This window comes from Lolium perenne, chromosome 5 (genome assembly GCF_019359855.2).
Source record: "Lolium perenne isolate Kyuss_39 chromosome 5, Kyuss_2.0, whole genome shotgun sequence".
NCBI classification, from domain to species: domain Eukaryota; kingdom Viridiplantae; phylum Streptophyta; class Magnoliopsida; order Poales; family Poaceae; genus Lolium; species Lolium perenne.
Genome location: NC_067248.2, coordinates 1,593,696 through 1,606,237, shown reverse-complemented (window position 1 = coordinate 1,606,237; position 12,542 = coordinate 1,593,696). Strand labels below are relative to the sequence as shown.

Genomic DNA, 12,542 nt, shown 5'->3' with positions numbered 1-12,542 from the left:
CTCGGCGTAGAGAGACGGGAGAGGCGACGTGGCGCACGGAGGCGCACCCTAGCCAGAGGCTATGCCGAGGGCAACCCCCTCGGCGTATGCATGCCCCATGCAGCGCCACCGTGGACACGCGGCAGCACCTGGCGCGTCGGGCTATGCCGAGGGCAACCCCCTCGGCATAGACCTGACCATATGGCCCTATGTCAGGGTCTATGCCGACGGCATTACCCTCGGCATAGCGCCTGCCATTTTTTTTTTGCTGTTTCAGTTCCAGTTCTGTTGCAATCCAGTTCCAGTTCATATAATCGACCAAATTCACATAAATATCATATAATCGACCAAATTCATCCAAAATCGACCAAATTCATCCAAAATCAACCAAATGTACCATAATTCATCCAAAATCACCATAATTCACATAAATAGCATGAAATCCACATAGTAGCATACATGGTGCATGTAGTAGCATACAAGAGGAGAGTGCCATGTCATCCAATACATAGTAGTAGCTAGCAAATGATGGCAAGCAAGAAGCCCGGTGCTGACTAGCGGAGGAAGGACCCGGGCGGGGTGTGTCCGCCCACATCGTTGGCGAAACGAGGAGCCCGGGGTTTCGCTCCGGTAGAAGCTGCAGAAGAACCACCTGGAGAAGGACCGGTAGCACGCCCAGGAGAAGTCGACGGAGAGGCACCGGGAGTAGTCCCAGGAGTAGTCGACGGAGAGACACCAGCAGAACGCCCAGGAGACCGACCACCTTCATGAACCGGTGTGACCTCGCGCCCACCCGGCGATGCCTGGTTCCCGGACCATCCCGTTCCCTACGTGTTCCCTACATGTTAGCAACTTGCGAGGCAAAGGAAAGTGGTAACTACCGGTTTGGCAAAGAACTTACCTCCGGTGTGGATCCGTAGTAAGTCGCAGCGAAAGCTGCCCTCGATGGCATGATAGGCATGTCCCCCGCCACGGTAACTCGATCCGGTGGCGGTGTACCAGTAGACATAGAGATCATCATTTCCTGCAAGATAGGTTACAAGTTAGGCTTTGCAGAAATAAAGCATCAAACTGAGACTTGTCATCTACTTGCGCGAGAAGGAAGATTCAGACTTACTGATAAATACGTCATATAGGCCGTATTCTGCCTATTCCACTGGGCAACGGCCTGCTGATACGCTTCATTGCAGGCTTCGAAGGCCGCCTCGAAGTCAGGCTACAATTTCAGAAACAATGAATCTCGTAAACACTTAGCCATGTAGGAAGGAAAACCGGAAAGAGGATGAAAATGAGGAAACTTACATCGTAGGCGGGTGGACGAGCAGGCCGTGGACGAGGCTGGGGGCTGTCGGCGGTGAGGGTATGCTTGAGGCGCGTGTAGCTCGTGGAGTGGGTAGGCTTGACCGCCTTATTCATCCAAGGGAAACGGCCATGCGGACGCCCGTGCCCCGACAGGACCAACGACTCCTCGTCGACCGGAATGCTCAAGGGGTCATCCACCTCGGGGTGACGAGACTTGACCATGTCGCAGTAGTCCTCCTTGGCGGCCTTGGCATTGCCGTAGTACTGTGGCTGAGGCAATGCGGGATTGGGCTTCTGCTTCGTCCGCATCATGTCATATATCTGGGCATCATGAAGCACCACCCCAGGTGGTGCCTCGGCCACCTGCATCGCGAAAAGAAAAGTTAAGCGTACCACAAATGAGACATGGCGGGAAATGAATGAAGGTCGTTCCATGTATATACATACCTTTTTCCCCTTGAAGCGGGTGTAGTCGCGGTTTCCCGCGCAGTGTGTGCCACCGGTGCCTCGGTTCTCCATGTTACGCCTCGACACGGCTGCAAACTCCTCGTCCTGCCTGAGCCACCTCGCCCTAATCAGCTCCTCCCATGCCTCCCTATGCTGCTCGGCCCACTCCGGACAAACCTGAAAACGCAATAGTCAGCTCAAGATAATTCAATGAAAACTTAGCAGCAATGTAGAATCTCATTGACATTTTACTCACCGACATGTACTCCTCAATGGTCATTGCCCATTCCTCCGTAGGCTCGTTACCAACAAAGTACTCCTTCTTGACCCTCTTACCCTTGTTAGCCCAGAAGGCACTAGCGCTGGTGAACTTTTGGTTGTACCACTGCTGCGGTGTCAACCTCTCGCAAGCGCCACGCAAAGTGAGACGCGCCTGCGTGTCATGCTCCGGGTCCACACGATAGAAGCACTTCAATCATGCATAAATCAGTTGTGAAAGTCATGAGTTAGCACATTAGGGTCATCAACTATGAACGGTGCTCGAGAAATATATGCCTTACCCAGAACTTGGTGGTCACAGCCTCAGCAGCTGTCGCGAAGCCTACGGCAGGGGCATCCTCATAGTCCGCCCAAGTAGTGGCTAGCTTCGTCGGGCCACTGGGCATGGCCACTTACCAGCTGTACACCATCCACATGTTAGGGCGTACCCGGGCATGTCATGCATGGTATACTGCAACCAAACTCTCATGCAGAAGTTTGTCTTCGATGCTCGGTCGTACGTCAATGTCCCGTGGTGCCAAGAGTGGTTCAAATCTTCCACAATCGGCTGCATGTAGACACTCAAATTCTTCCCCGGGTAATGAGGGCCTGGAATGATCAGCGACAGAAACATGGTCTTCCTCGTCATTAGGACTCCGGGAGGGAGATTGAGCGGAATAACAAACACGGGCCAGCAACTGTAATTGGCAGTGGACATACCATATGGATTGAAGCCATCTGTTGCTATCGCAATTCTGACATTCCGAGCCTCGGCTGCCTTAAGGCGGTTTTTTTTATCGAAGTTCTTCCATGCCGTACCATCGGATGGATGTCCCATCTTCAACTTCTTGTTTTCGTCCACGAATCTCTTCCCATACTTGTGCCACGTCATCTGTTTGGCTGTCTCCTCGTGCATGTAAAGCCGCTGGATTCTTTTTATGAATGGGAGATATCGAAGAATCGACTTTGCGGTGCTTGACTGCCTCACCTGACCATCCTTTCCCGTTACCTCTTCATACCTAGACTGCTTACAGATGGGACAGTACTTGTCCTCCGCATACTGTCTCCAAAATAGAACGCAGCCTTTCGGACAACAGTCTATCCTTTGATAATCCATGTTGAGGTCCTTCATAATTCTCCTCGTCGCGTGCAGGCTTTGAGGCAGACAATGATCTTTGGGCAACATGTTACCAGTTGTTTTCAGACTTGCTTCAAAGCCCTCACGGGTGGTGTTGTACCGGGTCTTGTCGGCTAGACATTGGGAGATGGCATCGAGCTGAGAAATCGCGGCGCCCTCGTACAGAGGCCTCTTAGCCGCGGCAATCATATCATAGAAGGCCTTCGCGGTTGGCTCTGGTTCCTCCGGTTCTGGCGGCGCCTCCGGTTCTGGCGGCGCCTCCGGTTCTGGCGGCGAATCCGGGACATCGGCATGGACGAGATCATCTAGAAAGTCTCTAACTCCATCGTACGCATTGCCATTGAGCCGCTGCCGCATCACCTCACCTCTGTCACGTTCGCGCTCATCAAAGTCGATTTCCGTGACGTACCCATGCATATACCCATATTGCAGAAGGTGTCTATACATTTCATCCTTCCCACGACGTTGACGCTTCACGCAGCGAACACAGGGGCAAAGTGCCCGAACCAGCCCCTTTGTACCACGCGCTAACTCATTCACTAGAAAATGGGTCTTCCTTGTCCACTCATCTGTTTTCTCGATCGCACTAACACGCTCATTGTACATCCATCCATTATCAGCCATCCTCTGCTTTATTGGGAGCCAAACCACAGACATAGCATTTATATCAAATAGGAAATTAAATGCATCATATTTTTATTTATTTTACCGGGCGAAACGCATGCATCAACCTACATCTCTACTAGGTGGGCTCCTAGCAGCCGCCGGATCCGTAGTTGGCTACGTTCTCCATGCTCTACCCCGGTCCAAGTCAGAATTTCGGCAGCACCTCCCCGCTGCTCTCCCGATACACGTCTCGGCAAAAAGCCGAGAGGATGTGCATCCGGAGAACAACGGGGAGGCGCCGCCGAAATCCTGACTCGGACCGGAGTAGAACATGGAAAACGTAGACAACTACGCATCCGCCGACTGTCCCGTAAATGCCGCAAGCGTTACGGTTCAAAATATGCGGACCACTAATGCATATTTATCCGCGTAACGCTCGCGGACGGGAAGTGACACCTAGGTTACGCAACTGGACTTGGAAAATGAATCTAGTGACATAAGAAAATGCGGAGAAGAAGTTGGAAATTTAGCTCACCCTCGGCTGTAGAGGAAGTAGTCCAACAACCAAGTGTCGATATCGGCGACCGTCGAGAAGCGCGTCAAGATCCGGGATCGTCACGCCGGGGTGCTCATGACGAGGCGGTCACCACATGGCCTATTACAAATTCACAATATTAGAACAAATTCACATGTGCATTTCTATTTCCATTATTAAACAAATTCATTTCTATTTCTACTATTTCGGCTATATTGTTTAACTATTCGCACGGTAATTCTTTAATTTCAATTTCAATTTGAATTTCAATTTCAATTTCAATTTGAATTTCAATTTCAATTTGATGAATAAATTGCATGTTGGTTTTTTTCAGGAACTAAACATTTTGGTTTCAATTAGATCAACCAATCAACATTTTCTGAAAAAAAAATAAAAAAAAATAGCTAACCCGGTTACCTTTGCAGGGAAGAAGAGGGGTTGAAGAGGAGACTAGGCGGCGCGGGGGACCGTGCCGGCGAGCGGCGGCACGCCAAGGGAGAGGAGGACGACGGCACCGGCAGGGGAGGGGAGAGAAGGAGGCCGGCAGGGGAGGGGAGAGAAGGAGGACGTGGCGGCGGGTTGGATGAGGAGAAGGTGGTGGGAGAGGAGGGCGTGGCGGCGGCCGGGGAGGTGGCTGGCGGCGGCCAGGGAGGTGGCGGCGGCCGGGGAGGTGGTTGGCGGCGGCGGCCGGGGAGGTGGTTGGCGGCGGCGGCGGGCGGAGCTCGGGTGCGGGCAGAGAAGCAGAGATGGGGGCGCGGGGGAAGTGGAGATGAGGTGGTCCGGCTCGACCCGAGCCCGAACCAAACGTGCCCTAACCCTGTCTATGCCGAGGGCAAGGCTATGCCGACGGCAGCCCTCGGCATAGACCCCATTTTTTTTTTTCAATTTATTTTCTATTTAAATTTTGTGTTGTGTCAATTATATTATAAAATATGCTAATGTAGGTTCATACAAATATGTTTTAATCTTCTACATTTCCCTAGCTATGCGCATAAAAAATATTACCATCTTAACTTAATATTTCCTCCGGTAGACGAAACCCTAATCCGGAAGCCGGACACACCTGGGGGGGTAGCCTTGGATATAAAACCATCTCAAATCACTTTTGTGCATTCCATGTGGACACACACAAGTTTTGGGGCCATTCCCTAGATCCGATGCTCGATTTCCGACGAAACCCTAGTTCTGTTGACCGCGCGGTCTACCCCTTTGACTGCATCCCATCGGGGGTCCCCCGGTGGGCATATGCCTCCATTTTAGCTTGGTTAGGTCATAGGTACATTTGGAAACAAGGATCATCACATATGATCTCAAGTTTCTCTCCGGTTCAACTCCGAGGGAGTTCCCCCTATACATGCAGAATCTGCCTAAGTGTAGGAACCCCCTGTCCGAGAAGCCGGACACACCTTGGGGGTAGCCTTGGATATAAAACCATCTCAAATCACTTTTGTGCATGCCATGTGGGCACACACAAGTTTTCCAGCCATTCCGACGCTCCGGTGGTCTGTAACTTGGAAAACCCTAGGGCGGGGACCCCACACATCTACCCCTATAGCTTTCTCCGTGCGAGGGTTTACCAGTGGACTTTTTTATTTATTTTGCTTTGTTTAGGACATATGTACATGGAAACCATAGGTTGGGCATACTTTACCATAAAATAGGCTCCGTTCGAGCCATGGCGGGGGTTTCCACATACAGATCCTGGATTTTACCAACTGGTAGCCCATTATGCGGAAATCGTCAACGCCGGGTACATCCAAGGTTAGCCAAACCTTACATCACACTTGTACATGTATGTTAGGGGCAGAAGCAAGTTTTCCAACAATTCTGACGCTCCGGTGATCTGTTTCTTGGGAAACCCTAGGGCGGGACCCCTAGGGTTAGGGTTTTACCAAGTGATCTGTTAGGGTTATAGTTAGGGTTAGCAATGTATGTGGAAACCCTAGGGTTAGAGTTAGGGTTAGGGTTAGGGTTAGAGTTAGCAATGTATGTGGAAACCCTAGGGTTAGGGTTAGGGCTAGAGTTAGGGTTAGGGTTAGAGTTAGCAATGTATGTGGAAACCCTAGGGTTAGGGTTAGGGCTAGAGTTAGGGTTACGGTTAGGGTTAGAGTTAGGGTTAGAGTTAGGGTTACAGTTAGGGTTAGGGTTCGGGAAACCGTAGGGCGGGGACCCCGCGGATCTACCCATATGTACATCGATAGCAAATGTTGGGCCTAGTGGCTCCGGTTGACCCGTCTGCGAAGAGCGTCACCCATGCATGGGACCTACATATGCCATCTACGAATTCTTAAAAAATAGAACCATTTTTTACATAATTCATACTAGTAAATAAATAATAGAAACATATTATAAAGTAATATGAGAGAGGGAAAAAAATAAATAAAAAAAAAAATCTATATGCCGAGGGTGGCCGTCGGCATAGGGTGGCCATGCCCTATGCCGAGGGTGGCCGTCGGCGTATGACTGACGCCGTGAGCGGGCGTCGACGGTGCGGGTGCGAGGGGAGGTGATGGAGACCTCTACGCCGAGGGCCAGGTAGACGCCGACGGCGGCCCTCGGCGTAGGAGCCTAGACGCCGACGGTACCTAGACGCCGACGGTCGGCTTCGGGCGCTGCCCTGGCGAGGCCGTACGCCGACGGCCCCGATAAAATGCCCTCGGCGTAGGGTTTGGCCGTCGGCGTCTAGGCCCATTCCTGTAGTGATTGACCTTATGACTGCTAAGTCTCTACGCTAGTCTACGACTCCCCTAGACACTCGGGGGCTATTGGCGTGGGCATACCTTATCGGGTACCCACCGTTACTATACCTGGTACGGGCCAACTAGAGGCTCACGAGGCCCAAGAAGTATTGAGAGCCTAAAGCCTAGGAACCTGACGTGGGGCGCAAGAACTAGCCCATACAAGAGAACCGTAACATGGAAACCAACCCGGAGTCCTGAGATCTAGCCTCCTTTTTAGGGCCAAGAGGGATGGACGGGGAGACAACTGACAACCACAATCTAGAGAGAAAACACAAAATCAACCACCACGACATTATAAACACATCTATCAATCAACAATATACATGTAGCACGTAGGGTTTTCCCGTGGGATCTGAAGCTGGGTAAATCGTGTTCCCTGTGTTGTTTGTTCCCCGATGACTTCCTCAAAACCTAAGTCTATCATCCATGGGCATTGCCGTGGTACCCCGAGGTCAGCTAGGTCATGTCACAGGTATAAATAACCTGTGGCATGCATGTTTCTGTCACGCCACTGGTATGTCCGATACTTGTGGCGTGGCCGAGACGCCACAGGTATCAAATACCACTGACGTGACACCACTGACGTGTCAAAGGCACTCCACTAAGGATGGTTTTGCCGCGCCACTACAAGGCTTTTCTGTACTAGTGCTATCTCTTGTCTCCCGCCTTCGGAGAAGAGTCCCATCGCACCCCTCCAAGCACTAGCGACTTCTCTTTGGCAACATGTGGCTCGTCCCAACGACATGTGCATCCACTCTTCTTTGTCGTTTTAGCTCCGTTCGGTCGCGCCCTAGCGATATGTGGCAGCAAAGCAACGCTGGCCACCGACCGTGGCTGTAATTTTTTTTATTTAAAATAGCATTCAATGCATTTCCAGAGTGGGTAAACAAAACACTCAACAGATCGTTTTGGCATTTGTAGAGTGCCACTGAAAAAACTCGGCAAATAGGGCTGCCACGTGGATTTTCCGTTAGCGGCGTCTACCCGTCAAGTCGCTTTTGTGTGCGAATAGAGAGAGAAAACACTTGGCAAACCCTGTCTGCTGAGGTGTTTTTTCCCGTGTAATCTTTGTCAAGTTCGGAAAGCCCTTTGTGGAGTATTTTGGGCTTTTGGCCACTTGGCAAAGCCTATTTCTTCTGGTAGTAGTTGTTCTCAAATTCAAGTGTAAGATATGTAAGAGTGCAAAACCAGGTAAAAACATGGGCAACCTTTAGTAATTAGACAGAACTTTATTGATAGAATCATAAAGGTCGTTTGGTAGATCAAATGATTGCAGTAATGGGAAAACAAGTTGGTAACTTGGAACAAGATATTAGCAAAGCGTGTTGTTTGAAACGGCTGCAAATCAAACCTCCGGAACGGTATCAAAGGAGTAGGTAGCATATCTGCTGGAACGGCGCGACGTGTTCCTCCGCAAGGGCGATCATCACATCAACGCCGCCCTTGTCCAGGAGAGACGGCCATAAGACCATGATCCCCTCGGCCGGTATGTCGGGAAAGAGAAACGGCGATGGAGGTCCGCCGCCGAAGTCTACCTTGTGGTAACCGAACCGCAGCCAGCTGTCCACTTCTAGGTTCGGGCAGCACATGGTGCCGGTGGCTGGCGCTGTTGCCGTGAGCTCCTGCCCTTCTGCGTCCGCCATGGCGCCGAAGTCCAGGAAGGAGCGGATGTAGTCTCCGTCAACACCTTGGACAGCATCGCGGATGGCGCACACCACGCTGCCGTAGCTGGAGCTCAGGACGTCCCGCGCCTGAAGCTTGGGGAATGCCCACAGCACCATGTTGCCGAACAAGTCCGACGGGACGGGAGGGGTGGCCCTGCCGCGGCAGTTCACGGCCACCCTCACCTGGGTGAACTCGTCCGGCTTGACACCACGGTCCTGGGTGGTCTTCTTCCACATGTGCGCGAGCATGCACTGGAACGTCGTGCAAGGGGCGCCGACGCGGGCCTTGAGCTCGGCCATGAACTCGGAGGTGAAGCTCAGCTTGATAGTCTTCCTATTGCACGTGCGAGCAGGGGCATCAGTGGGGCCCTTGAATTCGATCGACCCGTGGTCGAACACCGGCGTCGTTGGATTCACAGCTGTGAGGATCCCGCGGTCCAGGAAAGGGGATGGAGCGGTGAAGTCCCTGCCTTGGCGCACCGCCATGGCCCAGGTTGCCAGGAAGCCGTCTAGGGCGGTGCCGTCCATGATCTTGTGGTGGAAGGCGAAGCCAATCACAAGGCCGCCGCACCTGTACCGGGTGAGCTGTATCTGCAGCACGGCGGCCCCGGTCGTCTCCTACAAGTGTATACACTTACTGTCAGTTAGATCTTGTTACTCACCTGGCTCCGGCCGCCGTCCTGATGGGCGCGCGCAACCTTACCTCCGGCGTAAGCAGTATAGGGTACAATGCGCCCAGGTCGGCGACAACGCCGGCGTCCACGAGCACCACGCTATCTAGGTCCACTGCCATAGCGTCCTCTATGACAAGCGCACCCATGTTGTTGACGTGGATGCAACGCCTGCCACGCTTGTCCACGGCCAAGCGTCCGGCCAGGTGAGGGTACGCCGCCATGGCCCTGCTCAGCCCCACCTTGAGCGCCTCGTTAGACGGAGTCGGTGCTGGGTACACAAACACGAGAGGCACCAAGAGGTCGAAGGTGGCACGGTCAAAGAGTGTTGGCGGAACCATCTCACCGGCGAGAGGGTGCGGCGGCGTGGACACGACCGCTTTCACCATCGTGCAGCTCGTCATCTCCGTTCCCACTAGACCAGCTTCCGTGTATGCACCTGCTCCTTGTCTCAATCCTAGTGGAAGCGATGCCCTTTACTTCGGCCACGCGTACGTGTTTATATAGACCGCATATTACTTAAGCTTTGACTTCAAGCGATTAACATATAACCTTGGGCTGTTGGCAGACAATTAACATGTACTGCATCCGTACCTACATAAGTGACGCAGAGTTATCTAGACACAAATATATGTAGACGCATTTCAGTCCAGAGATACAGGACATGGCGTTTTGGCTCATAGGTGTAGGAAAAATAAATTTTAAGTCAATTTCAAAATGTAAAAAAATTTCAAATAAAATTCTTCGGTGTGCATACGGATATCCAGTGGCGGATCTACACTTAGGCTGTGTAGTCATTTGACTACACATTTTTTTGGCAATACAAGTTTAAAATGTGTAAAAAATAATTTAAAATTTATACAAATACATGTATTTGACTACACAACTTTAACATGACTACACATGGTTGATGTTCTGGCTCCGCCACTACGGACATCCCATGTTAGAGCACAAAAGTTTTGCAGGAATTTTTTTACGTGGCATATTAAAAAAGATAAATAAATGTCTCGTAGTAAATTTTTTCAGAGCACAAGAAATTGTCTTTTTTGCACAGGCCACATAAATTAATATTTTTTCATGACCCTTTGTGTGCAGGCATAGAACATGTCAAAGTACACCCCGATTTTTTTCTGAAATTTTTCGACATTTAAAATATGTTTTTTCGACAATAGGTGCATCTACACCTATGAGCCAAATTAGTGGATTTCCGAGAGATACATCTGTATTTTGAAAATCATGGGTTCTTATTTTGAAACAGAGAGAACAACACCAAATACTTTGACTTGCTTGCTAATGGGTGTTGCACCAGAATCGTCACATTTTCCAATTGTATCATGACGAGGTGACTATCAACATAACCTTTTTGACCCTTGGGACCTCACTACACTAGTGGAAAATGGGGCTGTAGCACCGGTTGGTAATGGGCTTTAGCACTGGTTGCCCAACCGGTGCAAAGCATCCGGTGCTAGAGCTCCGCCCCTTTAGCACCGGTTGTGTGACGAACCGGTGCTAAAGGGGCTCCACGTGGCTTGGGTCAGGTGCTGCGTTTGGAGGACCCTTTAGCACCGGTTTGAGCCACGAACCGGTGCTAAAGGTTCGGTATAATTTTCGCTATAAATTTTGAAAAAAAATGATTTTTTTCAGATTTTTTTAATTTCTCTATTTTCAGATATTTGAATTGTTTGACAGTTTCCACTCTAATCACCCATATTCTCATGTCAAAGTACATACTTATGGTCAAACTTCCCAGTTGGTCACCCATCCTCACACTACTCCACCCCGATTTTTTTTCTGAAATTTTTCGACATTTAAAATATGGTTTTTCGACAATAGGTGCATCTACACCTATGAGCGAAATTAGTGTATTTCCGAGAGATACATCTGTATTTTGAAAATCATGGGTTCTTATTTTGAAACAGAGAGAACAACACCAAATACTTTGACTTGCTTGCTAATGGGTGTTGCACCAGAATAGTCACATTTTCCAATTGTATCATGACGAGGTGACTATCAACATAACCTTTTTGACCTTTGGACCTCACTACACTAGTGGAAAATGGGGCTGTTGCACCGGTTGGTAATGGGCTTTAACACTGGTTGCCCAACCGGTGCAAAGCATCCGGTGCTAAAGCCCCACCCCTTTAGGGGCTCCACGTGGCCTGGGTCAGGTGCTGCGTTCGGAGGACCCTTTAGCACCGGTTTGAGCCACGAACCAGTGCTAAAGGTTCGGTATAATTTTCGCTATAAATTTTGAAAAAATAGATTTTTTTTTTAGAATTTTTTAATTTCTCTATTTTCAGATATTTGAATTTTTTGATAGTTTTCACTCTAATCACCCCCATTCTCATGTCAAAGTACATACTTATGGTCAAACTTCTCGGTCGGTCACCCATCCTTACACTACTCCATCCTTAGCACACTTAACTTCAACATTTCTTCCGTACACGCTTCCAAGACTACACTCGTAACTCCTTGATAATAGTATGCTATTAATTGTATTAACCCTTAGACTTTGATAATACATGATTTTATTTTTTGAATTCTAAATGATTTTAAAAATAAGCAACAATGATTTTAAGTAATAATAAGCAACAATTAATTTCAAATAATCTTGATGCATAATTCAATTATTAATTAAAAACTTGAAATATTTCAAAAAAAACAATAAAAATTCAAAGACATTCCAAATAATTAAAAACTGAAATAATCAACAAAAGAATATATAATTTCGAAAAAAATCATTTTTTCTTTTTTTCTTTGAAAAAATCTAAAATCTTCCTGCTTCCATATTTGCCTTTGGAATTTTGAGAATCTAAAAATTGGCTAACCAGATAAACCCTAGGGAATTCCGATGTAACTTTTTCCCACGATTATTTTGATATATTATACTTTTTTTCAACATCGTATGCAACCAGATAAGCCGTTTTTACCTTTTTTCTAAACTTTTTTTTGCAAAAAAATCAAAATTCAAATTTGTTAATTTCCCCTAATAGTAGGTTGCGTAACATACATGAATCTCAATTTTTTTTTTTTTTGAATTTTCTACCATTTTCTTTTGTATTTTACAGAGCTTAAAAAGGCGATCCACATGGGGGGTGAAGGTGCGTGGGGAGAAAAAAAACCTTTAACACCGGTTCGTGCCACGAACCTGTGAAGGTTCCGCACGAACTGGCGCTAAAGCTCTGGCCTCTCGAACTAGTG

The 12,542-nt window shown here is 48.9% G+C and overlaps 2 protein-coding genes across 2 annotated transcripts; both read right to left on the bottom strand.

Annotated features, from left to right (window-relative positions):
• Positions 1-423: 423 nt before the first annotated feature.
• On the bottom strand, positions 424-2,393 carry LOC139831184 (uncharacterized). Its single transcript, XM_071820542.1, has 7 exons — positions 2,289-2,393; positions 1,985-2,197; positions 1,729-1,905; positions 1,282-1,644; positions 1,097-1,195; positions 881-1,003; positions 424-806 (listed from the first exon to the last, which is right to left on the bottom strand). The coding sequence occupies exons 1-7, from the start codon at positions 2,391-2,393 to the stop codon at positions 534-536; spliced, it is 1,353 nt and encodes a 450-aa protein (XP_071676643.1). The 3' UTR covers positions 424-533.
• A 5,845-nt stretch (positions 2,394-8,238) lies between these two features.
• On the bottom strand, positions 8,239-9,796 carry LOC127319748 (tryptamine benzoyltransferase 1-like). The gene is made up of 2 exons (XM_051349714.2): positions 9,374-9,796; positions 8,239-9,288 (listed from the first exon to the last, which is right to left on the bottom strand). The coding sequence occupies exons 1-2, from the start codon at positions 9,743-9,745 to the stop codon at positions 8,371-8,373; spliced, it is 1,290 nt and encodes a 429-aa protein (XP_051205674.1). The 5' UTR covers positions 9,746-9,796; the 3' UTR covers positions 8,239-8,370.
• Positions 9,797-12,542: the final 2,746 nt, after the last annotated feature.